The sequence below is a fragment of the Triturus cristatus genome, chromosome 1_2 (genome assembly GCF_964204655.1).
Source record: "Triturus cristatus chromosome 1_2, aTriCri1.1, whole genome shotgun sequence".
Taxonomy (NCBI): domain Eukaryota; kingdom Metazoa; phylum Chordata; class Amphibia; order Caudata; family Salamandridae; genus Triturus; species Triturus cristatus.
In genome coordinates, this window is record NC_140580.1 from 915,920,268 (window position 1) to 915,947,163 (window position 26,896).

Sequence of the window (26,896 nt, forward strand, 5' to 3'; positions counted from 1 at the left end):
TCTTGTGATGCTTCGTCTTATCTGACCCAGAGTGCAAAGACTTCGATCCCGACGAACGATGGTGATGGTGCCGCGACCGGTCTCTCTACCTCTCAACGGGACCGGGACCTTGAGCGGCACGGAGCCGACTGCCGGACTTCAAGCAACTTTCGGGACTGCTCCCGCAGAGACTTCAGCGCCATGGCCCGGCAGACGGGGCACGACTTTGGGTCGTGGTTGCGCCCCAGGCAGTAGAGACACACACAGTGCGGGTCCGTCACCGACATCATACGATGACAGTCCCCGCAAGACTTGAAGCCGGGCATCCCTACGGCACCAGGAGTCGATCGACTCGAAAAAAGAGAGACAAAAAGGCCTCGAGAGGGACTGGGGGGTACCACTCTCTCCAGACCTGTGAATGCTGGCGCGGAAAAAGAAAGAACTGACGTCAGCACGCGAGGGCGGCGTCTAAGCAGCTGCCGTGACGTCATCTTGGCGACCGCGACGCCAATGACTGATGTGGAGCCGCACGACGCCACCTTCCGACGCGCAGGGGTACTGCTTACGAAATCTTTCCGGCTCCAGTCTGACTCCTGGGGGTAATTCTAAGGTAAGGAATCTATCACTATGCATTTCTTTCAGATGCTCTCTTTTTACGTGTATAGTGTGCTCTAGGAGTCACAGGTAAAGGTCTTTTAGCTTTAACGTAGCAAGTTTGAATGCATTTTACTTTCCATCTGACTATGCCAGACTCCGATAAATGGTTACTTTTATGTGGTGGTGAAAAAGCTACTAACGGTTGTTTTGTTTTCCTGAAAGTTTTAGTTCTACCTATGTAGAACATGAGTGTTCTTTGTACATTGTGAAAAAAGCACTTTTTGCTACAGAATCAGGGTTAGTGAAAAAATAGAGGTAGTTCAACTGATTGATTGAAATGAAATTTAGAAACTACCTTTGGTGTGAATTTTGGATTAGTCTGAAGCACCAATATTCCTTTATGTATTTGAAAGAATGGTTCCTCTAAGGTTAATGCCTGGAGCTCACTAACATGCCTGAGTGACGTAATAGCAACTAACAATGCCACTTTCCATGATCGAAATTTAAGTGGGCATGAGTGTAAAGGCTCAAAAGGAGGAGACATTAGCCTAGTAAGCACAATGTTTAGGTTCCAGGAGGGCGCTGGTGGCACACAAGGTGGAATAACTCTTAAGTCCTTCCACGAATGCTTTAATAACAGGAATTTTGAAGAGGGATAAATGAGCTCTATTTTGGTGATACGTAGCTATTGAAACAAGATGAAATCGAATGAAAGTGTATGACAAATTGGACTTCTGTAAATGAAGTAAATAGCAAATAATGTCTTGCACAGAGGCTTTGATAGGATTAATAGGTTTAGGTTGGCAATAGCAAACAAAACACTTTCATTTTGCAGTGTTACAGGCTCTAGTTGTGGATCTATGTACCTGTTTAAGAATATCCATGTATTCTGATGGTAAGTTTAGATTAACTCTAAGACCTCAGGAGCCAAACCTTTAGTCTGGGTGCCCGATTTATCCTTGATTCTGAGTGAGAAGGTCTGACCTGTTAGGCAAATATCCCGGGCCAACTCATTCATAGTGCGTTGCTCTTGGATTGTGGGTGTGGGAACCTGGATATGAAGTGTGGGCATTTTGCGTTTTCTTTTGTGGTGAACAGGTCTATGTGAGGAGCCCCTCACTTTTAAAAGTAAGGATGGAGGACTTGTGAGTTGAGTTCCCATTTGTGAGTTGAGTTCCCATTCGTGAGTTTGTTGGTGTGTCCTGCTGAGCAGGTCTGCAAGATGGTTGCCCTTTCCTGGCAGACATTCTGCTAACAAATGAATGTGATGGTGAAGAGCCCTGTTCCAAATGGTCAGAGAGATGTGGCAACTGGGAAGACCGTGTGCCTCCCTGTTTTTGGAGACAGTACATGGCTGTCATATTGTCCGTCTGGACTAGGACAACCTGGTGAGACAGATGGGGAAGAAACACTTTCAGTGCAAGGAATACTGCCTGACGTTCCAAGCAGTTGATGTGTAAGGACTGATGTTTGGCATACCAGAGACCTTGTATCGTATGGTATGGTATTTGAGATGCTTACCCAACCCATCTCAGACGAGTCTGTAGTTAGAGTGATTTGAGGAACACGATTCAGAAAAGGCCGTCCTTTCAGTAAATTGTTGGTGTTCCACCACTCAGAGAAAGATGAATTAGGCAGTCTATCCACACTAGATCCTAGAGGTGACCCTGTGACTGAGATCGCCGACGATAAAGAGATTGCTGTAGTGGGTGCATGTTTAGTCTTGCCTCGGGAACTATGGCAATGCAAGATGCCATCATTCCTAGTAGATGCATAACAGTGCGAACTGTGAGCAAACTGTCTGAAATTGAGTTAAGTGTCTGAAAGGTTTGTATCAAAGCGTGATTGGGGTAGGCTAATCCTGTGTGTCGAGGTTTGCTCCTAAATGTGGTTGAATTTGAAGACTTTGAAGGTGAGACTTGGGGACACTGATGGCGAGCCCTAAGTTGCGTAGGAGGTCTATTGTTATGTGTAAGTGTCTGTATGTACTGTTAACACTGAACATGGGTGTTGGCTTTCATCAGCCAATTGTCCAAGTAAGGGAATACATGAGTTTTGCAGTCGTAGGTGTGCTGCTACTACTGCTAGGCACTTTGTAAAAACTATTTGTGTGGTAGTGACACCAGAGGGGAGAACCTTGAATTGGTAGTGTTTTCCTGCTATGACAAACCTGAGGTATTTACAATTAGCAGGATGAATAGGTATTTGGAAGTAAGCATCTTTTGGGTCCAAAGTAGCCATAAAGTCACCCATCTGTAAAAGCGGAATGACATCTTGTAGAGTGACCATGTGAAAGTGTTCTGATGGGATGTAATAGTTAAGGAGTCTGAGATCAAGTATTAGTCTGAGCGACCTGTCCTTCTTTGGTATAAGAAAGTACAGAGAATACACCCCTGTGCTTTGTTGATAAAGGGGAACTGGTTCCATAGCCCCTTTGAGACGAAAGGATTGGACCTCTTGTTTGAGAAGAGTTAAGTGATCTTGTGATAGACTGACTGTGAGGTGGAATGTTGGGTGGTGTGGTATTGAGCTCTAGACAGTAGCCATGTTGGATAATTGCTAGTACCCATTGGTCTGTTTTTTTTTTTTAACAGACTTTATTGAGTTGCATAAAAAGAGTATAGACCGTGGCATCTCGCCTCGGTGAAACATACAGTTGAGCGACAAGTTACTTGTAACAAAAGTAGAGCGAAACAGGACCCACAAGATAGCAGTTAAGGTGCGCCCCTTGGCTAGCTGGCGCTGTGTCAGTTCCTGCAGTCAGGTCCTGTAGCAACTGCAGCAAATGCCATCCCTGGCTCCAAAACTGCCCCCTCCCCCCCTACCCCCCAGCCAACCCCCTCCAACTACCCCCCCCCTCCTATCCCGCCCCCCCAGGCGTGTCACGTAAGTCTAAATTAGTTATATGAGAGATACATACAGGGTTTGGTGGGCCTCACCTCTAGTTGGGGTATCACTGTAGGGGAACTCACCCCGGTAAGGTGTTTTGCTGTATTCTCCTGAAGCAAAGTAATAGGCCCCCGGTACTCCGCACTCGTCCACAGATTACCCGGAGTTTATTGCGGGCCCCCCCACCGATGCGTCATCTTCGCTATTATCAGGGGATTTGAGTGCTACCACCAATGCATCCCAGGCCTTCGCCGTTTCACTTCTTGTGCGTGTCGCTATCTGCAATCGAATCACTCCCTCGCATTCAGCCCATTTAAGGAGCTCTGCTTTCCAGCGCGTCTTGGGCTCCTGCTCGCTTTCCAATGCATAGTGATATTACGCTTAGCCAGGAGTAAACCCAAGTCCAGAAATGTACTTGACTTTATTTTTGGATGTATGAGGGAACCAATGTAAGACCCAGTGTTTCTGGGACGGTTCTAATTCCCTATCCGTGACATCAGTCAGTATCGTTGTTAATTCCTCCCAGTAACTGTCTAGAAATGGGCAGTCCCATAACATATGCTTGAAGCCTACCCCCTCAGTTGTGCAACGCGGGCACGCCGCCGAGGTGTTGGGGAAATACTTATTGAGCTTTTCTGGGGTTAGGTAAGCCCTGTGTAGGATATAGAAATGTACTAATTGGAACGTGCATTCCTGGTGCTCTTCCAAACTCTCTCCACCAACTCCCCCTAAGCTTTCTCCGGGATATCTTCCCCAAGGTCGGCTTCCAATTTAAGCTTCAAGTTAGTCAGGGGAGGTAAAGCCTATAATGTCATGTGTCTATATAGACACGTCACTGCTTTGAACGTGCCTGCCGCCATTGCCACTTTTTGGCAACGCATTGACGTCTTTGGTTCATTGAGACCCTCCCCCCAGTGCTTGCGGATAGCCGAGGTAAGTGCTAGTACCCATTGGTCTGTTGTGATGGTTGCCCAGATCCGGTACAAGGACAGTAGTCTTCCCCCGACAGCTGCTATGTGATTGGCAGGGAGGGATAGGGCCGTCACTGTTTGGGGGCGGAGGTTGCACCATGTGTTGAAGTACCTCTACCTCTTCCTTTATTATTGTTGCCTCTAAAGGAGCCTCTGTAAAATCTTTTAGTGTAAGTGATTGCCCCTGCTTTTACTGGGAAGTGGAGCCATCTCTGTTGATGGATTTATATCCACGCTTGCAGCCTGAGCGGTGAAAAGACCCACGATGTGTGGGAGTTTGAAGTGTTCCTATTGCTTTTGCAGAGTCCGTGTCTTTTTCCATTTTGTCCAAAGTGGAGTCCACTTGACGGCCAAATAAATGCTCCTTATCAAAAGGCATATTCAAAACTACCTGTTGAATCTCTGATTTAAAATCTGAGCGCCTGAGCTAGGCGTCTTCTAAGCAAAGTACTGGTTTTGATGACGCTGGTTGCTGCATCTAAGCGACACCTGATAGAATTTTTGGTGATGGCTGACCTTCACTATTTGTTGACCCTTTTATTGTGTTCTTCTGGGAGATACTGTAGCAGTTCTTCCATTTGATCCCAGTGGGCCCTACCGTAACGTGCGAGTAAGACTTGGGAAATAGCAATATGCCAATAATTGGATGCTTGAGTCGCAACCGGTTTTCCAGCAGCGTCAATGCGTGTGCTCTCTTTCTCAGGAGGTGGGGTATCTCCACTTGCCTGACTATTTGCCCGTTAACAAGCTGTGGTTGCCACAATGGAGTCTGATGGGACCTGGCTACATATAAAAAGTGGGACAGAGGGAGCCTCTATATTTTTATCAACATGTGGTGTTATAATTATGGCACAAACAGGTTTTTTAGCTATATCATCCGCATGCTAAGTACATACCTAGAAGCATAGGTAGAAACTGGGTGTCTTTATGTATGGATGATAAAGTGTCAAATAGGAAGTTTTGTTCTAGAGACTCCTTTTTGACTCCATGAAAGGTAGCTGCTCTTACAACTACTTGTTGACAGGCACTAGCATCTTCTGGTGGTGTAGGGTGAGCTGGGTAAAGATCTGGGCCATTGTCTGTATCATAAACAGACCAAGGATCTGGTTCCTTTAATGGTTCACGTAAACTCTCTGTTGGTGAACCTGCAGGTGTATGGTCTAGTGGGTCCTGATGTGGAGAATGCGGAGATGGTGGAGGGTGATGTGCAGGGTTTGAAGCCTTGTCTTTTTGGGAGGTACTGGAATGTTCAAGTCCTCCTCAAATGTTAGCAGCCTTTTATGAGGAGGTGAAGCTATGATTTGGCCTATGCCTTCTTGAATGTGGATCTTCCTTTAATGTCCATCTTTTCAAGAATTGGCTCGACCGAAGACCAAGAAACTGAAGAATGCTTAGAGTTTTCAAGTTCCGTCGATTTCAGAATCGAGACTTTAGATTATTTCTTTTACAGCACGGAAGGAGATCGAGTCGGTTGCCGGTGCAGTTCCGAAGGCTTAGAGACCGAAGAATGGGCTCGATCTGACGAGGTTGGTGTCGAAGCAGAAGGCTTATGTTTAACTGGAGTTTTCAGAGCCAGACACAAAGGTGGGACATCTGAAGTCTCTTCGGATCCAACCATTGCTCGGAGGCAGAGGCGGTCTGGCGATCTCTAGAAGTGGAAGGGGTGAGTATTTGGAACTCTTTTTTGGTGGAGCAGGGTTGTGGTAGCAGTACTCATGCGCTGACAGAGAGGCAGGGTGTACTCTAGCTTTTACTTCACATCGGTGCCAGAGATCTCCTTGACGGAGAACACTGTGTCCTCCAATTCACTTTCTGGCTCTTTTTGGGCGTGCTCCTCAATGAAGATATTGGGAGTATCATCCTTGCTGCATCAAGACATTTCCAATCGACATGCCCTTTGACCACGGAGAGGCCTTTTGGATCGAAAAGATTTGCAGGCGTCAGTCAGCTTCATGGTAGTCTGGTGAGTGGCAGAGGTTACACACCTATTGTCGGATCGGTGTGTGGATATTTAGCATGACAATGGGGGCAAAATCGAAAAGGTGTTCGTTCCATCAGGAACACATCTTCCTTACTGACTGTGCACGTGGGAAGGTAGGCCCAAGACGGGCAGCGTCCGAAGGGCAATAGATTTCTGACAAGACGAAGATTAACGAGCAGAAACGGTTTGGAAAAGCACGATCAAAATTGACTATACCGTTGAAGACACGATAGGATCAAAGGCTCGTACCAAACGGAGTTGAACACGGAGGCAAGAGAAACACATCCAAACCAGATGGTGGAGAGAAAAAAAAAATCTAACAAAGAAGTCAAGGCCTATGCGCAGGATCACCGAGAGGAGGAGTCACTCTACCTCATGACTCGAAAGACTTCTTTGAAGAAAAACAAGTTGCATGACTCCAAACCAAACATTAGATGGCAGGAGTATGCAGAGCATGTGTATCTAGAGCCACATACGATTGAACATAGGTGTTCTGCAGATCGAACACGACCATCCAGTCTTCAGGGCAAACAATACCTGGGCCAGAGAGTGCAATTTGAACTTGGCCTTCCAGAGCAAAACATTCATTGGGTGAAGATAGGGCAGACACCAATAGGTAAAGGGTAAAGCAAAAATGCTCCGACTGCTACGGCAGGCACCCGTTCTCCAACTCTCTAGGCCAACAGAGCCTGAACTTCTCGAAATTTTGAAAAGTGGTCCTCCGGGAGGCGATGTGGTGTGGAAGCCATGTCGGGAGAGCTGGACAGAAAGGGGCGAGAGTAACCATGCTGAACAGTTTAGAGCACCCACAAGTCAAATATGATGCTCCTCCAGTTGGAGAGGTAAAAGGTGATATAAGCTCACACTGAGCAATATTTCACCACTGAGGGCTCAGTCCACTTTGACTTCAAGAAAACGTGGGCTATCAAATGGCATGTCCGAAAAAGGACTGTTGGACGTTGCTCAAAAATCCTGTTGAACAGATGCAAGTGTGGCCCTGACGCACCACGGTGGTCCCAAATCTAATATTCCCGCCATCATGTACACAAATATCTCGCACATTTGTTCCTCTATGGCGGCACACTATCTAAACAACTGTAGAGGAATGTATTTGCATACACTTAGCCTGGCATCTCACTCAGGCATAATAAATGGCAGTTAACACCTAAACTGATTAATTCTTTCACACAGTCACTAGAAAATAAAAGGCTGTGCAGTGCTTTACAATTTCAAGTTGTCACCTTATCTTGTGTGGTACACAGTTTATGTGGCATGCATGATACTGTCCACTTTTACCTCTAAACCTAGCCTAGTCTCTCCCTGCGCCCCGTCTCTTCGAAGCATAGAGGTGCTTTAAAAAGAAGTAGGTGGAGGCTTTAGCAAAGGTATCATAAGAATAATGTGACCAAGAGAGGAAAATACATCACATATGCTGCTGCAAGAAAATAAGTTACCTGTAGTTCTCTAGTAATGGTATCTTTCACAGATTCACATGCTTGAATCATTCCCAGTCGGCGATGTGGGAGTCCTATAGGACTCCCACTTTGACGATGGTAAATGATTCAAGCATGTGAATCTATGAAAGATTCAATACTGGAGTAAGAGTCTGTTCCACTGCTGGGTATTCAAGTTACACTGCACACAAGCATAAGCATGTGAAGCTGGTCTTGTCTTGCACAAATCTGCCTTCAACAATAAAGGAAATACTTTGCTTAGGGATTTGAAAGGATAAATCGTTCAGGAAAAAGATCAAGTGCTTATAGGCATTGTGCTCAAACATATGTACAAGTAATCTGCATTTTTTTTTAAAGCAAAATTATAAAATAGTAGTAAGAGAGCATTTATTACTCCCAACATCATAAGGTCAAAAACTACAAAACCACTTTTGACACCCCTTAAAGTTATGCTTAAAACAGTTATCTGTATTTGTGTTGCAGATTGTGTGTTCTCATAAGACAAGCAACAGTCTCAGGCAGTATATCTGTTCAAACAAGTGGTTATGTTCTTTAGAACAATCATATCAATCTAGAGCTTGTAAAAGGTGTTCGATTTTGAACTCTTCTGGGCTAGAAGTCCTTCGAACCCGTGTGAATGGCTCAGAACTGCAGACTTCACCAGCTCCTTATACTGACCACAAGTGTCTGCTCCTAACTGCCCATCAATTGCGCACTGTTCATCTATTTCTGTTGTCCATACTGTTCGCCCGTGCTCACTTCTCCCAATAAACCTCTGCATTCATCAGTTCTTGCTTCAAACTGCTAACCATTCTGTTTTCATCTCACTACCCACAATTGCCATCTCATCAAAGAATGACCACCGTTGGCAGCATTTTACAGTGTCCCAATAATATAGCCAAATACTGCACACCAGTGTCTGTCGTTGAAATTGCTTGCAAGCACTTACTCCTCACTTACTCCTCACCTGTGTGCGCACAAAACCTGAAACAGTACTGCTAGTGCATTTTGAATTACAATATCAATTATTTCTTGGCATCTCTGCTAAGGTGACAACCAGTGGTTAACTGATTTTCTTTCTATTAACCAAAGCTTACCCATACATCTCTCTGATGCTAGTACTCCCTAATTTTCTTAAACCTATCCTTTTCTTTTCCCTGATCCACCTTCTCTTTCTAGATTATCACCTGTCCATCCATTTAGTTTAGTATTCATTAGCACTATTTTTCATCATCTTCCTCCTTTTCCCCTCCCGGTCTTTCCATCATGTGCATTCTTGTTTTCCTCCTTTTCCCCTCTTCGTCTCTATTACTCTTCTGTCTAGTGCAATAGTAGCTCCACGTTCTGATTCCTGCTGTGGTCTTGCTCATACCTGGTGCAGAGCTACCTGTGCAGCTTTTTACCAGTTAGAGCGACAGCCAGTCTGAAGGGTAAGGTGACTTGGCATCAGAGGGCCCTGTCAGTCTTCTTCACAACTATCCCATGCAAATGTGACAAAGGCAAACTTAGGAGGAACAACTGGCAATACACATATACATACATACACACATGATACACACACAAGCTCTCTCTCTCTCAAGAGATTCTCTTTCAGATGCTCTATTACTCTTCTGTCTAGTGCAATAGTAGCTCCACGTTCTGATTCCTGCTGTGGTCTTGCTCATACCTGGTGCAGAGCTACTTGTGCAGCTTTTTACCAGTTAGAGCGACAGCCAGTCTGAAGGGTAAGGTGACTTGGCATCAGAGGGCCCTGTCAGTCTTCTTCACAACTATCCCATGCAAATGTGACAAAGGCAAACTTAGGAGGAACAAGGAACAACTGGCAATACACATATACATACATGCACACATGATACACACACAAGCTCTCTCTCTCTCAAGAGATTCTCTTTCAGCCTCTAACCTTACTTTTATAACATTTTAATTGTTCATCCAGCAAGATCAATGCATTGAAATATAATGTTTGAGCTGATCTATTATTATAAAGGAGCTCACAATTGTCACAGATTGATAGCTGAAGCACCGAATGACTTAGGTGTTGGTAAAAAGCCCATTGGCCCAGTCAACCCAGAGCAACAAAAACTTTTCACTAAGCAATAATCAAAATGAATGGCTTGATTAATGTTCAATCGCTATGTTTTGGTATTTAGATGCACCTCTGTGTTTTAAATATCATACAATTTCACAAAATCGAAATTTGTGAAGGCTTAAGGGGTGAGCCTTTTTGACGAAATCATTCTAACACAAAAGTTAAAAACATAGGGAAGGGAAATTACCTCCGGGAGGTAAATGAGAAATGTCTTAAAAGCGTCAGATTTCAGAAGACCTTTGAGATGTGCACAAATCCCCATTTCACCCTCACTCAGACAACTGCTTTTCTTATTAGTTTCCCCATCACACAACTTACTACTTTTGAATGGATCCTACACAATCATCCTTTACATGTCTGCACAGTTTATGTTCTACTTCAAAGTGTCCCTCTTCAGAAATTCCCACACTGGAGCCTTCCATATGTTCACAAAGAAGAAATATGTACTTGCCTTTAAATGTAGTTCCCCACCATGTTTCATTCGGTGGCTATGTTTCAATATAATATAAGATCAGGCTGAGAATCTTTCGAAATTGTTTTCTCTGTGTTTGCCACTGGCATTCAACTGCATCATCACAACAACTGTATTCATGCAGCCACCCTCCTGAAGTTCATGTCTACTAGCCAGCTAATAACCCAGCTACTATATCTCAACACCTAGATGGAAATTCTGATCTTAACTTATGGACGTTTAACAATGCAAATTGGTCTATTCAAGGTTGATGGAAGATCAGCATGTGAGATTATGAAAAATGCCACAGATTGGAGACCAGAATGTGTACACCTGCAGGTAAATATTTCTGCCATAGCATTCAAACTTTCATAGAAGCACAAGCACATCTGCATATATTATGGAGCAGCAATTGGTATTTAAAATACTTGGGAATATGGGGAGGATCAGATTTCATATTCTATGAGTTGAAAGATCTAGTTACTGATGTGCATTTCAATACACTTGATTAGCAACTGTATCCTGAATGTGTGGACGTTCTTCTACATTGTTCTTCTGAAGAGTTTTTGTTGACATACTTACCAGCATGCTCACTGTGATGGTCTTCACTCTGGTGGCCTTTTGGGCAATATGTCGCAACTCTTTTTTTCTCTGTTCACATCCATCTGGGAACCCCGGTTACAATACTGGGTGGCTTTTACAGTTCCCATAAGCACAACAAGCTAGTTTGGAGGACGAAGGGCCTTTAGTCTGTTCAAAAATTGGCTAGGTACTCTTTTCATGTAATGGTTTCATATACCAGCTCAGTAGGTCTGTTCAACACCACAAGGTGGTAAGATCTGCTGAATTGGAGGATGTGTGTATTTATACTACCGATATTTAATGGCCAGAAGAGCCTAACACTGGGGTATATTAACCCTCTGCGAGAGCCAGTGGGGACGTACTCTGTAATTTGCCGTTTCCAGTGCCTCTATACATACTTTCCACATCTGCCCTTTCCCTTGAAGATCTGGTTGCACCGTAAACGTTAGACAGTGACTTGCCCTGGTCAGTGGTGAACTGTGCACAGTATACTAACCTGTAATAATCTTCCTGACTTGGTAGATGACCCCCATGCATCTGGTGGTGACCATGTAGCCATTGCTGTTCCATGGCTAGCCTTTGCAGTTCTGCAGACTGTGCATGCATCGCCTGCAGTTGATGGGCTGCAGACATGGGGGGCGGGAGTCCTCCTTGAAGGTCTCTGGGATATGGGGTACCTATGCACACAAAGAAATCATTCAAATCAGTTCAGGAAGATAGGACATCGTGATGGTAACATTTATAAAGCCCATGCCTTTATTCTAATTCACGTAAATGATTAATCGACACATTCTGATCAAGCTCAGGATAGGCTCATGAGTGAGTGGTAACCAAAGATTTTATTGATTAATAATGCGTTTACTAGCGGTGGAAGGAAATACATAGGTTTCACCCCTTCCATGTCATTGCTATTTCTTTACCGTGCATGCATCTAGGCCGCAAAATACTTCACAGTTAACTCACCAAACACAGGGTGTCTAAGCATTTCATGCTCGTGAGGTGGCTGACTGAGCAGTGGGTTGGGAATGGCACCTGGGGGGTAAGGAAATCGTGCCAGGTGGGGACCAGCTGCTAGCGGATCCAAAGGATGCATGGGTCCAGCTGAACCTAGGAAGAAAAGCAATTCTTTAACAATAGCATGTGAAAGTCTATACAATGTCCATCCGACAGAAATAAGTAATGCTAAAAAGGTTGCTCGTCACAAAGCAACAAATACAAGCGCAAATGTTCTAAAGCCGAAAAAAATAACCTTTCCCATCTGCAAACTCAGATTGGGGTCTTAGTTTCTGCAGGTGCATTATGAACAGCAATACACCAGTTAAAAAAATCATGCTGTGATACACTCCCAGCTTGAAAAATCAGGCTGAGAAAGTGTTCAAATCATGCCCAAGACACACATTTACTCTAACTCGATTTGATCAAGACCGAGTTTGAGCAGTTATGTGAATGTTGTTGACAGCAAACATTGGGCCTCGTTATTGTTTGGGCCAGTCAGAGTGCACGCCATCTTTTGAACTCTCATCTTTGATTCATGAAATAAGCATGGACTATGGAACTATACAGTCAAGAGAGGCCTGCCCTGCTAGACTATGAATACCTGCAGAGGGTTGTCTTGAGGAGATGCCCTTATTTCTATCCCCTGCTAGCAGCTAACTTCAGACCTCTTCAAAGAAGTACTTATGTCTACCTCAATTTGCGTCCATAATAACGGTGGGCAAACCACACTATTTTAGAAAGGTAAGCTCAAGTGCACGTGCCAATCTAACAGGCAGAGTAATCAATTACCCGGGTTCTGGGATTAAGACCGTAAAAAATGCAGCAAAGCAGTACCTAAAAAGGAGAATATTTACTTTCTCGAACAAAAACATTAAATTCACAAGGGATTCAGAGTACTCACCAATTATACAAGGCTTGTACTGGGATACCGCTTTTGGACATTTAATTTAAAAAAAAAAAAAACGTACAACTTTCGTGCTATGCCACTGCTCCTTAGACTTGAATAACGAAACAATTCAAGTCCCCTAAATGCAAGAGCATACTAAAAAAAATAAAAAACTTTTTTCAACTTCTGACTCGTTCCAGGTAGCTTTCTAGTGTGGGGACAGTGCTCAGAGTGTGGTACACCAAAGAGAACAAGGACAGGAAACACAATGATCTGTCATTTTAAAGGAGGAATTACTTACCAGGTGCGGTGACACTTGTGTTCTTCTCAAATCGACAGCATCTTGGATTTTACACTGCATCAAGCCACACCATCAAAGTGCAGGTTAACATGCAAGCCCCAGTGCCAATTAAATGACTGGCACCATAGCATGCACACTCAACATTTAAAGTGATGGCATCTCTCTTCATAAACAGTGGCTAAGACATGAGACTATGCAAAAGTAAGCCAAGATGTTGTAAAAATGAGAAGAGCACTCAAGGCGCTTTTGACTGTGGTCCACAACAGAAACCAAGAAAATGAAATGTAAGGGACTGAAAACTTAGGACATTCGACCACTTTTTACAGACCTCCACATACATTTTAGTCCTGCATATTGGACTATGTCCTCCCAGTGACACTTACACATCTTTTCATACGACTAGCACACCGGACTCAATCCTTAACACACGTTGGCACATAAAAAGAACAATGGGATTTACTATACTTCACCCGAGTTTCAACATGACCTAGTATTTGTGCACAGAGCAGGATGAAGCAGCGAAAATACCTCCGCACCTTTGGTATCAAGTTACTGTGGTTAGTTGGATGGATCCGCGGAATACCATGCATGTAGCTTTCTAGTGTGGCTCATACCATTCACATGCCAGTACAATCCCCTATTTAAATAAATGTATCTTTGAAGAGAGTCTTTAGGTATTCTGTTTTTCTCTAAATCTAAGCTTCAATGTGCATTTTCCTTTCGAAGTTCGCCAAAGCTAGAGACAAAATGCCTCCTTTACCGGTCTCATATCTACAGCTGCATAGTTTTTGCCTGCAGCTGTGGGCACATGGTCTGTGTTTCCAAGCCGCCAAGTTGCTCTGATGCCTTTGCTGCACTTTCTCAAATAAATATATATATTTGCTATATAGATATAGCAAAAGCACCTATATAGCCCTGAAGCTATATTCTAAAGGTCATGAAGTAGACTCCACTTGCAACCCCACCCAAAAAGTTACAGAGATACAACCCCAATAAAACTGGCAGGTTGAGGGGGTGTGAAATCTTATGAAGAGAGGCTAGTTGCTAGAGGGTGACTAGGAGGCAGAAAGGAGGATTTCTACCCCCCATTGCACCTCTGCTCTAGGGCAGTAAGCCTACCGAGGAGTCCACTGAACACAGTGTGACTGCTACCCAACTCCAAGAAATAGGAGGCAAACCCTTCACATAGTAAGCAAGGAAAGGCAGAGGGATTTTCATAATCTCCCACATTAGAGTCAGGGTCTTTGCTACAGAGCCCAAGTGCTGACAAGATGTCAGCCGAAACAGCACAAATAAATAACTGGAACTATTCAGACCAGGGAGACCACAGGAACAGAAAACACCAAAGGGTAACACTGGATATATTGGCAAAAGCATCTTAGGGGTGGAAAGACGAGGCAACAGTTCATTCATTCAACATACTCGAGAAGAGGGCTGACAAATCTAGTTACATGGCCCAAAGTAACAGCTAGCAAGAGTCTGGGAACTCAAAGGAGACATCTCATATGCAGACACTGGTAGGGCACCTCAGAGGCAAAAAGGTGTGGTCACTAAGGTTGGCTGAGATGAATGTCAGGCATCAAGGAGCACTTCGGGAGGAAGAATATTTCCCTCTAATTTAGTGGAATTTGTGGAGAGGTAATGAGGCCACAGTACAGGCTATAAACAGAACCAGTTGCTCTTGCACCATCAATTGGTGAAATATAAGTGATATGCACCTATAAAGGTTCAGGGATAGTAGTCCTAAAAGAGGTCAATAGAGGGCCAACATAGCACGCAAAGGGCTGGGCCTCAGCAGTTGACACACATAAGCATGTGAGGCTAATGGAAATACAGTGATCCTGCTCTGGCACAAGCAGGCATCTCCTGCCAAAGGTAGATACATGATAGAGTGACAGACGAGACACTTCCGGACAAATAAAGAGCGATACAAAGTATAAAAGGCACTTCAAAAGTCACCTTATTGCTCTGGACACTGATACAGGACAAGAGGTGAGCAAATATTCCTTGGAAATCATGAGAAAGAATAAGATGTACCCCCAATACAAGGGGAATGTCCCCTCAATTGGAGAAAATGACTAATGGGACCTGCTGGCATAAGAATCTCTAAAGAAGCAGCACAGGTTTTTAGGAAGCCCCTTTAGACCAGTTTTTAGTCACCTGACCTAATTAAGAAGCCAAAACGATCTTAGGAAAGTAAAACCAAGCACTCTGGGTTCACTACACCCTTCAAAAATAAGATTTTTTTTTTCTGGGGAAACACCACTGTAAGACCTCGCGAGAAACGTCAGCTGAAAGGCACTAAAAGAAAACCTCTGTTAAAACCCTTGGGTCAAGGACCCTTGTAGAAAGGCCCGAAGACTCGTGCAGCAAATGATAGGAGGCCCTAGAGGCACCTCAGAGCCAAAGGTGTACTAAAAGAAGGCGCAAAGTGCCACATCACTCACCTACAACAAAGAAAATCTGAGGACATAGCAGGAATAGATATAAATGATAAAGAAAAGAAAAAGAAAAGTACTAAAAACCACCAAACAATTCAATAAATTAACTTGAAGACCGAGAAAAGCAACTCTACACAGTAAGGATTTGGGATCTGGAACTGTGAGGATTGAACGCAGTAGATGGTGGAACCTGGACATTGTCTATAATGCATGTGCTAGGTCTTCTTTTTCAATCAATTTTATAGTTGGCGCAAATTATCTTGTATTCAGTAGGAAAGGGGGTTGGATGAATGAGCAGTGTAGTTTTAAGTGGGATCCTGGGCAATAAAATTATGGTTTGTTTAGGTCTGCATTAAGCTCAGAGTCTGCTAAAGAATTAACTGAAGCTTCCACTGTTATGTTGAGAAATGCAACCATAGACTAAGAATAGTTTAGCAAGTGAAATTCTTTGGAAGCAAAATCTCTACCAAAGACAACTCTTGCTCTTCAGCTTTTTCTCCAGCACTGGAATCAGAATGGAGCTCTCTAGGACTCTTTGGTGAGAGTTGACCCAGACCTTGAATTAAAGAACGTCTTCCTGTTCACACTTCTCACTTTCACACCCCTAGCAAATCTGAGAGCAGCTTTAAACTGAGGCCACTAAAATCTATTTAGCACTACAAGCGGTTAGTTACTTATTTGTAAATGGAGACATGACTGAACAGACACCATTCTGCTTTACAATACACACAAACTTGCTAGGCTACCTTGAGTATGATGGCCCATTTCAGCAGAAAGGAGTAGATTCACTAGTAAACTGCATTATTTAAGCAGATTCACAACTTGAATGTACACCAATAGTTGTTTCGGTTCCTCTAGAACTAATAATTTCAAGAATAAAGGAACAGAGGAATAAGTTACTTACCTTCGGTAATGCTTTTCTGGTAGCTGCAAATTCCTCACCTTTAAAATATTCCCCAGGTGTTATAGTAGATCGGAAACTTTTTAGCAATACCTCTGTGTGCCGGAAGATGGAGCCTTGCAGCTTCCCACGAACGCCATTTTGCACAAGAAATAACCTCCAGCATGCTATAAGTTGCTTTTGAGACTGTCCCTGTCCCCAGACAGACAAAGGCCTAAAAGCAAAATGATGGACAGTATGCAGACTCCTAGACTTGGGATCGTATTAACAGATAGAGTCCAACCACAGAAAGGAGAAGACTGGGAGGGGGTGGGTGTCGGGGGTAGGAACCTGCAGCTAGATAAAATCTCTACCAGAAAGAGCGTTACCAGAAAAAAAGTAACTTGTTCTTCTGCTAGACACTTCTAGGTGCATATTCCTCACCTTTTAAATAGGTACTAAAGCAATACTTTTTTGGCGGTTGGTCTGTGGATGGGCGATTGGACGGAGCAGGCAAAATGCAGTTCTTCGCAAACCCGACCGTCCAGGCAATAATGCTTTGAGAAGGTGTTGAGGGACGCCCACATAGCCGGGTGACAAATGTTTAGGACATGGACTCCACATGCCAACACAGTGATGGCAGCTTTGATCGTGGTAGAATAAGCATGAAATCCTTATGAAGGCTGCTTCTTTGCCATTGCATAGCAGATCTTAATACAGAGCACGATCCAGCGGGAGATTGTTCTCTTCTGCTTTGCTTTTTTTCGCTCCAGAGAACCCCACAAAGAGCTGTTTGTACAGCCGATGATCTTTGGTATGATTTATGTCGAAGCTCAGCACTCTCTTTGGGTCCAAGTGATTAAGTCCCTCCTTCTACTTAGAGACCCTGCCTGCCCTATTGCTGTGACTGGAGGACCTCCCAGAGGGCCAGCTTGATCTGAGGACACATCCTCAAACCCAGGAGTTCTGGATACCATACTCTCCATGCCCAATCCGGGGGCACTGGGATGACTTGGGCTTTGTCTGTCCTGATCTTCTCGAAACTCGGGCAGGAGTGGTATTGGAGGAAAGGCATACAAAAGTCCTGAGTTCCACTCGAGGCAGAACGTGTCTCTGAGCGAGATGCCTTGGAAACTCCCACATACATAAGATCTGACATTGCATAGTCTTGCTGTTGGCAAATCGATCAAGCCAAGGTCCTCCCCATTCACAGAAGAGACCTTACACCACATGCAGGTGTATCTGCCATTAGTGACTCGTTAGGCGTTGAAGGTTGAGCTTGTCCACCCTGGCCTTCAATGATGCTGCTAGGTGGTTCAACACCACACCAGGAGGATTCTTTATAACCTCCTGGCATAGGGTCTGTGACCTGCCATCCATGAGCAAACACAAGGAGATGATGGACGGAGATTTGAAACTTTTCAGACACAGATCTGGGTTTGAATCAGTCATCGTTCTTTAGCTGACTTCGCCATCCCAGCTCAGACCCAGCCATATGCAAATCAGTCTTGACCCTCTTCCTCATGGGAACAGTCCAGCCCGAACTGCCAAGCCAGATCTTCCCTGGTCCGGAAACCAGCATTCTGGGACTGGTTTCGGGGTAGCACCCCTTATCAGCAAGGCTAGCTTGAATCCAGTGGCAAAGTGAGCAAGGGACCTATGTCAGGTCAGACCAGCATTGAAAAGGATAATCATGGCCACATGTCCAGGCAGGGAAGTTGGCATCGCCAAGCCCGATGTGGGTTGTGGCACTTGTAGCAGAGTTTGAATAGGAGTCTAAGGCAAAGTAAGAGCGGAGGGTCCAGCTGGTGCAGAGGGCTAAGCTGCCGGCGGTATTCCAAGAGGAAGGCCTCTTGGGGCCAGAAAGTGTCCCAGCGGGAGTCGGCGGAGATCTCAAGAGCTGAAGCATGGCTCTAGGGAACTCTTCTATCAGACGCAGCGTGGCTTAAGGGGCCAGGAATCTCAAATTGTACCAGAACCAGCTAAAGAATCGCCTCAAAAGTTGGCCAACTGTAGGACTGAACTCGAGAAGGGTGGCGCAGCTCCTGGTCAGAAGAATGTGAGTGGTGCAGTCTCCTCAGGCCTGGGAATTGCGGCTCAACCCCAGGCACACCTGATGGGGATCTGTCACATATTTGTTTGCGACACCCCCTACACAGTTTAAAACCTGTCGTTTTAAGGGGCGACATACTTTGCACACGGTATATTTTTGGGGTGGGGAGGTTCATTTCCTTACATGTTCTAATCAGGTTCAAATGGTCTTGTCTAATGTTATCTGCATATTTTAACTCTGAAGTCTTTAATGTTTGTTTTTTCTCATTTCTTTTTCGAAAATTCGAGGTACATTTCTCTGAGAGATGAGAGGGGGCTCCAGATCAGTGTCTGGAGGAGGGGAAAGAAAGGAAAAGATGTCAGTGCTTAGGAGTGGGGTCTATGTAGGCTCCGCACGTGATTTCCGGAGCAGAATAGCATCAGTGCAGAGCAGCAAGATGCAACCATCCGGATCACAGAGGTACTGCTGAAAGGTTTTAAGATCCAGTCTGATGCCTGGAAACTATTCAAAAGGTGAGGAAGCTGCCGGCTAGAAGTCTCCATCTGAAGGTAACAAACTCAGTTTACGCAGTCTGCCAAGAATGATTTACACTGCACTAGGCTATTTGTGCTTCAGCATCTTCCATCTGTTCTTAGCTAAGAATTGCTTGATGGATGAGCAGTTACCATTATGCCCTTCCCATGCCATCCATGACAAAACGTTCATCCAGCACAAGAGAAATCCTGGCTCAGAAGTATTCCCTTCAAACACAACTTTGTAAGGAGCCAGTGAGATGAGTGTTTCCTACCTGATCAGCTTTTCTCAATAACGAAGATCCTCCTTTCTTTGTCAAACAAATAAGCATTTCGTGCTTTTTGGTATATTTCTCAAAATCGTATCTTGGAAGTGTTATGCCTAGTGGGAATCACTTAACTTGCTGTTACCAGCACATAAACTGACTCTGACGGGTGGGTGCTTTGATTAAGGACTTGGCTTCCGTTTCTCTGTTTAGCAGTACAAACAAGCCATAGCAATCACCGTGGCTGAGAAGCAGAATTTAGGACCCCTCCAGGACGTAAATATGTGCTATACTCCAAATGCCATCAGGTGTCATGCCGTTCATCTTGGTGTCTGCATATTCCCCCATGACGTCAGGAAGTGCTGTAATTAAACTGGATGGAAGATGACACTGTTGCACTTGTTCTGGATGACTCTATACAGTGGAAACTGAAGCAGGTAAGTATGAACGCCACTAGCTTTATGCCTACATGAAATTGAATGCCAACATAGACTGCACATTAATTACCACTATCACAAAGCCACAGATGTATTAAGGTTTTAACAAAAAACAGTGAATGGAACAGCTCTTTCATCAATGCAAATATCGAAATACAATCTCCTTAGGGTAGATTCTGGAAAAAAAGGCTGTATCTGGTTCTGAACTGCATCTCAGTATGGAAGCGGACTTCTAATCCTTGGAATTAACTATTGGGTGCACCTCAGAGATAGTCATTGGCATTCCATAAGTAAGCAGTCTCTGGGGATTTTTTTATATTGAAATATAAGACTTTCCCTTGGCAAATTTGTTAAGGATTTTCTCCCTTGATTTTGGTTTCTTTCAAGGAAGAAAACATTTAGAGGGAACACTTAAGATTATATGCTCGTTGGGCAATCTACTCTGATTCTCAGACTTTATCTAAGCCTCAGCAATTTAATGGCTTAAGAATGGACAATATATTTGACAAGGCGTGCACAGGCTCTGGCTTTTTGTACAACCCACATCATGTGTGGAGGGCCTGGTCCAACTGAACATTAAGTGCAGCTGATCACGGGCGCTGCTGCTGTGTACAAAAGGAGCAGACAGCACACTGACCAGATGACCTGATGTAACACAACAATAACTACTCGATCCACTTTATTGTTTGCTGGCAACAGACTACAGGGCTTATGAGCTAATAAAACTGAACCTGCAAACACTCCCCCCGTCCCTTCATAGCATTTAAATTCATTTATTTACCAGGAAAGTGGACTGGAACACATGTCCCGTTTTCAGCCATGCCCGGCCAGGACTTAGAGTTACAGCAACAGTCTATTGAAAACACACAGTATCAGAAAACGTCTCCAACGTGGACAACTGTACACAGATGTATTAACAGACAATGTTTGAAATTCCCTTCTGAAAACGTGCTTCATACATTAGCTAATCTGTCTCTACATATTTAAACAGATGACCAACTCCCGAAAGACCTGTGTTTCCTACTGAAAGGCAGGCACATGGGTACTGCAGACATTCATTCTATTCCAAGGCACCAACAATTGACTGAGGCCTTCTCATTCCTGTGCACATATAGACAAGGGTCAGAACCTATAATTCTGTGCCACTTGTGTACATTTAGACAGGTAAATGGACGATGCTCCCAAGAGTTATGTTTACAAGCAGAAGAGTGACAAATACCTAAAGCTTACTGTGTACCTCCAAGACATGTACAGGATCTATTTTGCAATTTGTATCGATAAGCAAGCTATAAAAGACCTTAGGATATCTGCTTCTTTCTGGTGCAGCTGGCCGGATCTTTGGCCCCCTAAAGTTAATTTAGAATGGCGACCACTTCATCGGCTATGTGCTATACACAAGTAGAAGCGTGACAGGTTATTGAGAAGTCTTGTTTAGTCATGTACAGAACACATATAATGAATAGTTTGGTGACAAGCTAATGGGCCATATGTTTCCTGCAGTGAGACAGAACAGGCTAAAGGATCATGTGTTTCCTATATACAATCAAATGTGAATTCATGTTCTACTCTGTTCTTGTGTAGTCACACAGCTCACAGTTAGTACGGCGCAGAACTGGATGGGCAGCAAGATCCAAGGCTACTTGTGCACTCGAACAGCAAATCCAATAGTAGCACGATACTCTCTCCATTTGAAAATGCTCCCATTGTGTTACAGGACAAGGCAAAAAGGCAGCGGCGCACATCCCTCCGCTGTGCGAACAGTTCAATCACCTCAAAGTGCTGTCTAACGAAAGCCAGAAAATTAAAAGTAGCCACAATCGGGGGACGATAATTAGAAAAGGTGTTGATAATAATATGATCATTAGTGAACATTTAACTACTATTTATACCGGTCCGGACTCTTCCCCTGTACCTAACCACAGGAATCCGAATACAGCAGAGCGAAGTTGTGAAGATGGAAGATCCTGTTAGTCAAACAGACTATCACCTGAAGAGCTCAAGTGGTAAAATCCCTGACACAGTTAATTTCTCCAAACTAGAAATGTTTTTGGTGAGGAACAGCTGGAAGGAAGCAAACAGGCCTCTGAATGTTACAAGGAACACTAAATATTAGACGTGCTGCAAGAAAGCAATGGAGGGGGTGGATATTTTTAACCTGTAATTTGCATTGTAAGTGACAGCCTAAGAAAAAGCTCTCATGCACTGCTCTCTTGAGGTGGAGCTCGAGGGCCTTAACTCCTCTTGGAACCGTGGAGACCTCAGCTGCATAGGGGTAACACTTGGGGAATAACAATTAGAGAAAGATCTAGGTTTAAATGAAAAATCAGAAAATGAATCAAGAATTAGGACACAGTGCAACCTTGCTAGTGAATATATATGTACAGTTTAGAACCAGAGGGGATTTGATCCCCACAGACACTGCTAGCAGAAAAAATAGCAACCGAAAATGGCTTTTGTGCAAGAAAAGGCTAGATAAGAATTGCGTATTAACAATACTGACATGACAACGCAAGTATCTCAATGAGTTGAAAATGTAAAGACCTACAACACACAGCTGGGTGACCTCTTCCAAAGGAAAGAAAAGAAAGAATTATTTATCTGCAGGAAAAAGTTACTTAATTGTATAACCCTGGTGCTTCATCACAATTCATAAACCTTCACCTCCGGCTAACTTTACTATTTCAAAGGGGGAAAGCTCGGGAAGAAGACTGGCACTTCACTATGAACCTTTAACAAGGTACCAGATCATATTATACTGATGACCTTTCATGTCCCTTTTGGTTTGTGGATTCCAGGGAGAAGGGAAATTTGTTCATAAATTAAGTGATGATTCTTATAATGGACATGGGGGAGAGGAGTTGGCCTAACGGCAAGGGCAGTCGACCTCGAATCTGGGGAAACGGGTTCCAGTCTCGGCAATTACGCTGAACATCCTGTGATTCTGGGCAAACGCAATCTCTCCGTGCCTAATAAAACAAGCATTGGCATAGCCAATAGGTCTCGCCTTTGGGACCTTATAAGTTTTTAGACAGGCAGCACATTATCTATTACATTATTCATTTAAGATATTAAAGTTTGGGGTAAATCAATGGCAGGAGACAATTCATATGCGGTCAAAAAAAACATCGAATAAATGAATATGCAAGCAAATTAGTAATAATGATTGTTTTGTCAGAAATTTGATCCCTTGATTAACTGCTAGAAGGCATCGGACCAGATGTTTGCTATGTGCAGATTCGCTTCTGTGTTCTGTCAACCCAACACTGCATGGAAGGCACAGACAAACCCAGTTGGAGCAATAAGCTTTTGCTTGATTTGCCAGGACTTGGAGCTCCCTGGGGGCATGTCCTCAAACACACACAAAGCTTTTCTTGCAGTTTTATATAGCGCGGACTCGACCCGAAGGGGTCTTGGAGCGCTTTTTGTAGGCACTGGCGGGAGCAGGAAAGCCAGGGGTTAAACTGGAAAAAACAATGCATGGGTGGACAGGCTTGGGGTCTCATGCTATTAAAGCCTTCCCTTGCATCACTATGCTGCAAGCACGAGCTTAATAGGGCCAAGGAATGTGCCTTGATTTTGTGGGTTTAGGCTTTGTCTGGTGAGTCTGGAGGTGGATAATACACTAGTATACACCATTTCTCATTTAGTACCCATCTGTTGCTAGGCTGATTTCCGCTAGATTGCTAGTACTCCAGTAGCCACCTAGTTGCATATTTGGTTGGGCGGTGATGAGATATGCAGAAAATCCAGTGACATGACTACTGTAACTTCACATGATGCAGCTCAAAATAACAAATCATAACATAAAAGCAACATACCTAAAAACAGGACTGCAGCGAGCACCGCAGTGGCACACACAAAGGCCACAAGGGCAATCTGTGTTGTTTTTTCTGCCTCCCACTGCTAGTGGCACCCTAGTTGGCGTCTGAACTGAAATGCACCGTGCCCTTTGCCTAAGTTGCATAGTAAGCGCTAAGCGCTATATGAATGCAAATACAAATATGCACAGGTGGGAGCACTGACAGGGAATAGATAGGGCCACGTGGTAAAAGTAAGGGTAGTAGAAAATACCATCAATCATGGAGGAAAAAAGACTACCAGTATAAAAGCAAGAGTTATAAAATGATTCACCTGCTTTCGAAAGTTGCGAAGTAAAACGAACAGATCAGACATCAGTCGAAAGTGTATTTTGTTGGTGATAAATAGAACAAGGTTAGATCAGGAATCCGAGGGAGTAAATATTTAGGGGAAGATGAAAGGGCAGGAAGGGTGGAATTGGATGGAATGTGAAACAAGTACTGACGCTTTTAAGCCACCGCCGCTGTTATAGCTTCAATGGGACAGACAGTGCCATATATTCTGGAGAGTAAGTATCGGGAGACGGCCGCTGACAAGCAAAGGGGGCTGGCATTTCTAAGGAGCACAGCAATGTTACTGATAAGGCAAGCACTGCCAGCGGTTGAGCTCACGGCAGGTACATACACTGCGAATTCTCCATTGAAAGCACTGGAGAAAGGGACCGGGAGACAGCAGAAGCCTGCAGGGGCAGAGAGCCCCGTCCCCTGTTGCTCTGAACATCCAGGGAGGGCGGGCGGGCAGAGGGAAGTGAAGGAACAGGGTGTCACATGGCCAGTAAGGAATGCAAACAATGCCGTGACTCTTCCAGCTTCGTCCTGAAGAGTAGTGTGGAGCTAAATTTATAACAAGCACGCGAGTGGTACGCACGCACCACAGCGAGCCATGTGTTTTGAATTATCGCGCACGCGTCTGGGCACGGTAATTCAAAACATATGGCGCCCGTGCGGGTAACCGAAAGCAATAGGCCACACACGCACGAGCGTGTGGTGAGCTTTTTGAAGCCCCCTTACAATAAGTCTCACAGAGCAACGCATGCGCGCTACTAGACAAGACACAAAAAAATGAATGTGTCCTCATGTAACGTAGTGGCGCTATGTAAAGCGCTCTGATACCCGAAACCGGATCAAGTTTGCGCTATATATAACTCCGTAAAAAGAAAAAGGGGTTATACTAACTTTATCTTCATCGTTGCATCTTCAATGATAATCAAAAACCTTGCTCACTGCCAATTACGTGAGTGAAGCAGACAAGTGCTGTATAAAGCAGACAGCCGAACAATAAGCACCTTCTACCCAAGCAAGTTTCTAAGAGATGTTTGACCCATTTAAGCTACTCTTTTTCAGTAAATACTATAGGCAGGAAGAATCAAAATAACTAATATCCGTGTAGCTGCTCAGCGTTTCTGAGACGAGCTGCTGCAGTTTCGTTTCACTGAGTTAGGGGTTCTGAAGATAGTCCTTAGGTGAATGCATTTGCTTTTTTTTTTTAGCATGTGAGCATGCAGAACACTATCAACCATGCTATGGACTGTTTTAATAGTGTTATCATGGAACAAGATGGATTGTAATTGGTGAACAGTTAATTTTTACTATGCAGATTTTCACCAAAGACTATAAATAAAATGTATATCACCATGTGGAATTTCGGACCGCTCAGGGAGGGAACAAGAGTAAATACAAAACAAGCATTGGCATAGCCAATAGGTCTCGCCTTTGGGACCTTATAAGTGTTTAGCCATGCAACAGTTGCATAACTAAATACTTATAAGGTCCCAAAAGCGAGACCTATTGGCTATGCAAAGCGGCCGCGAAAGTGAAAGTAATTGCGGTAAAGCGCGGGGCGCGTGCCCGCGCACATGCACTGTAGCTCTAAGCTGGCCTGGTAGCACTTTTTGGAGCCCTCTCAATAAGTCTCGCCAGACCAGCGCATGCGCTGGGTCAGGCGAGACCTAAACAAGAGCAAAATTGCAGAATATCAAATTCAGCTTACTGATTGGATGAGGTTGTTAACACAAACTAGTATCTTTGCCAAGATGATTAAAGGTGCTAAAGTCTATGGGATGTGGAAAAAAACGATATAAAAGACAATATAATTAACTTGCTTTTGGGTGAATGGTTTTTAGTCGGTCTTTAGGTGTCTGACCACTTCTCTTTTTTGAACTGTCAAGGAAATCCCTTACAATATTCTTCAGAACCTCGTCTGCTATAGAGGAAGAGTTTCAGAAAAATGTAGCCATGGATATCATTTAGTTTGTTTCTTAAAGGAAGGATTATTTTTTAAAGTGAGGAGGCTTCGGTCTATCGGGTTCTATTCCCCACTTTTTTTTGTTTCCTTTAAAAACTTTGTGAAAGGTTGCAGTGTTACTTCTCTTTCTACGAAGGACATTTTTAAGTCAACTGACTTATTTCTCAATTAAAAAGTAAATGAACTTGTAGTCACACAACCTCTAGGAAGGTTGATGGGGTTAATTTTCAAATAGCCATTTTACAAGTGAGATGATACGTTTATGTTAAAGGTAATCAAGGATCCAAAACAAGAGCAAGACTACTGTGTTCATAATTTCAATGAAGATTCTAGTGACTAAAAAATCACTTACTCCTGCTCCTGGTTATGTGCTACTTCATTTTTTTTCTTAAATGAAAAAGGACGTACATGCCAGAGGAACAAACTGACCCCACGTGTGATTCGAGGTAAAAAAAAAAAAAAAAATATTGCTACACAGGTGTAACACCCCATCTGCCAATAAAGCTATCCCAATCTTCAAAAGTCCCCTAAGGGAAACCCAACTTGACTAATACAGATATACGAACTCCATAAACGAGCAACAAGCAAGATTTAGATAACTATAACTCAAATTCAAAATTATTACTTTCCAATTTTTGCCTCTACTTTTTAGTGTCTTTTCTCTGAACTCTCTCTCCCCAATGTGTATCTTAATTTTTACTGAGGCAGCGTGGTTTTGTTTGCACACAGTAGTCTTTTTCTTTGTCACATTTTGTCTGGTCTTTTTTTTTCTTTACTGGAGGTAACCCTGCCATATACTCTCTTTCCTCCCCTCTTCCCTTTGCTTTTTTTTATTATTGAGTATGTGAAATGGATATTTTTGATCACTTTTGAAATGTTGATTTTCAACGCGACAATTTTTCTTTGTTCCCGTAATACCGTTCAGAGATAAGAAAGGCACCTGAAAAAGTTGGACCAATGTATGCAGAAATACAGGATACTGTAGTCAACAAATGAGACCTCGAGATTCCATTTTCATCAAGTGTCCTC

General features: G+C 43.7%; 1 protein-coding gene across 20 annotated transcripts in view; it reads right to left on the reverse strand.

Moving 5' to 3' along the window:
• The window catches only part of RERE (arginine-glutamic acid dipeptide repeats), a 1,190,399-nt gene that overhangs the window by 34,463 nt on the left and 1,129,040 nt on the right, over nucleotides 1-26,896 (reverse strand). For 14 of the 20 annotated variants that reach the window (XM_085609701.1, XM_085609700.1, XM_085609696.1 and 11 more), the window contains 3 exons: nucleotides 20,547-20,618; nucleotides 11,957-12,100; nucleotides 11,490-11,670 (listed from right to left, as the gene is read on the reverse strand). In XM_085609701.1, coding sequence (XP_085465827.1) covers nucleotides 11,490-11,670; nucleotides 11,957-12,100; nucleotides 20,547-20,618 — 397 coding nt within the window. The remainder of the gene's footprint in view (nucleotides 1-11,489; nucleotides 11,671-11,956; nucleotides 12,101-20,546; nucleotides 20,619-26,896) is intronic. The other 6 variants (XM_085609712.1, XM_085609709.1, XM_085609710.1 and 3 more) reach the window with 1 other exon arrangement.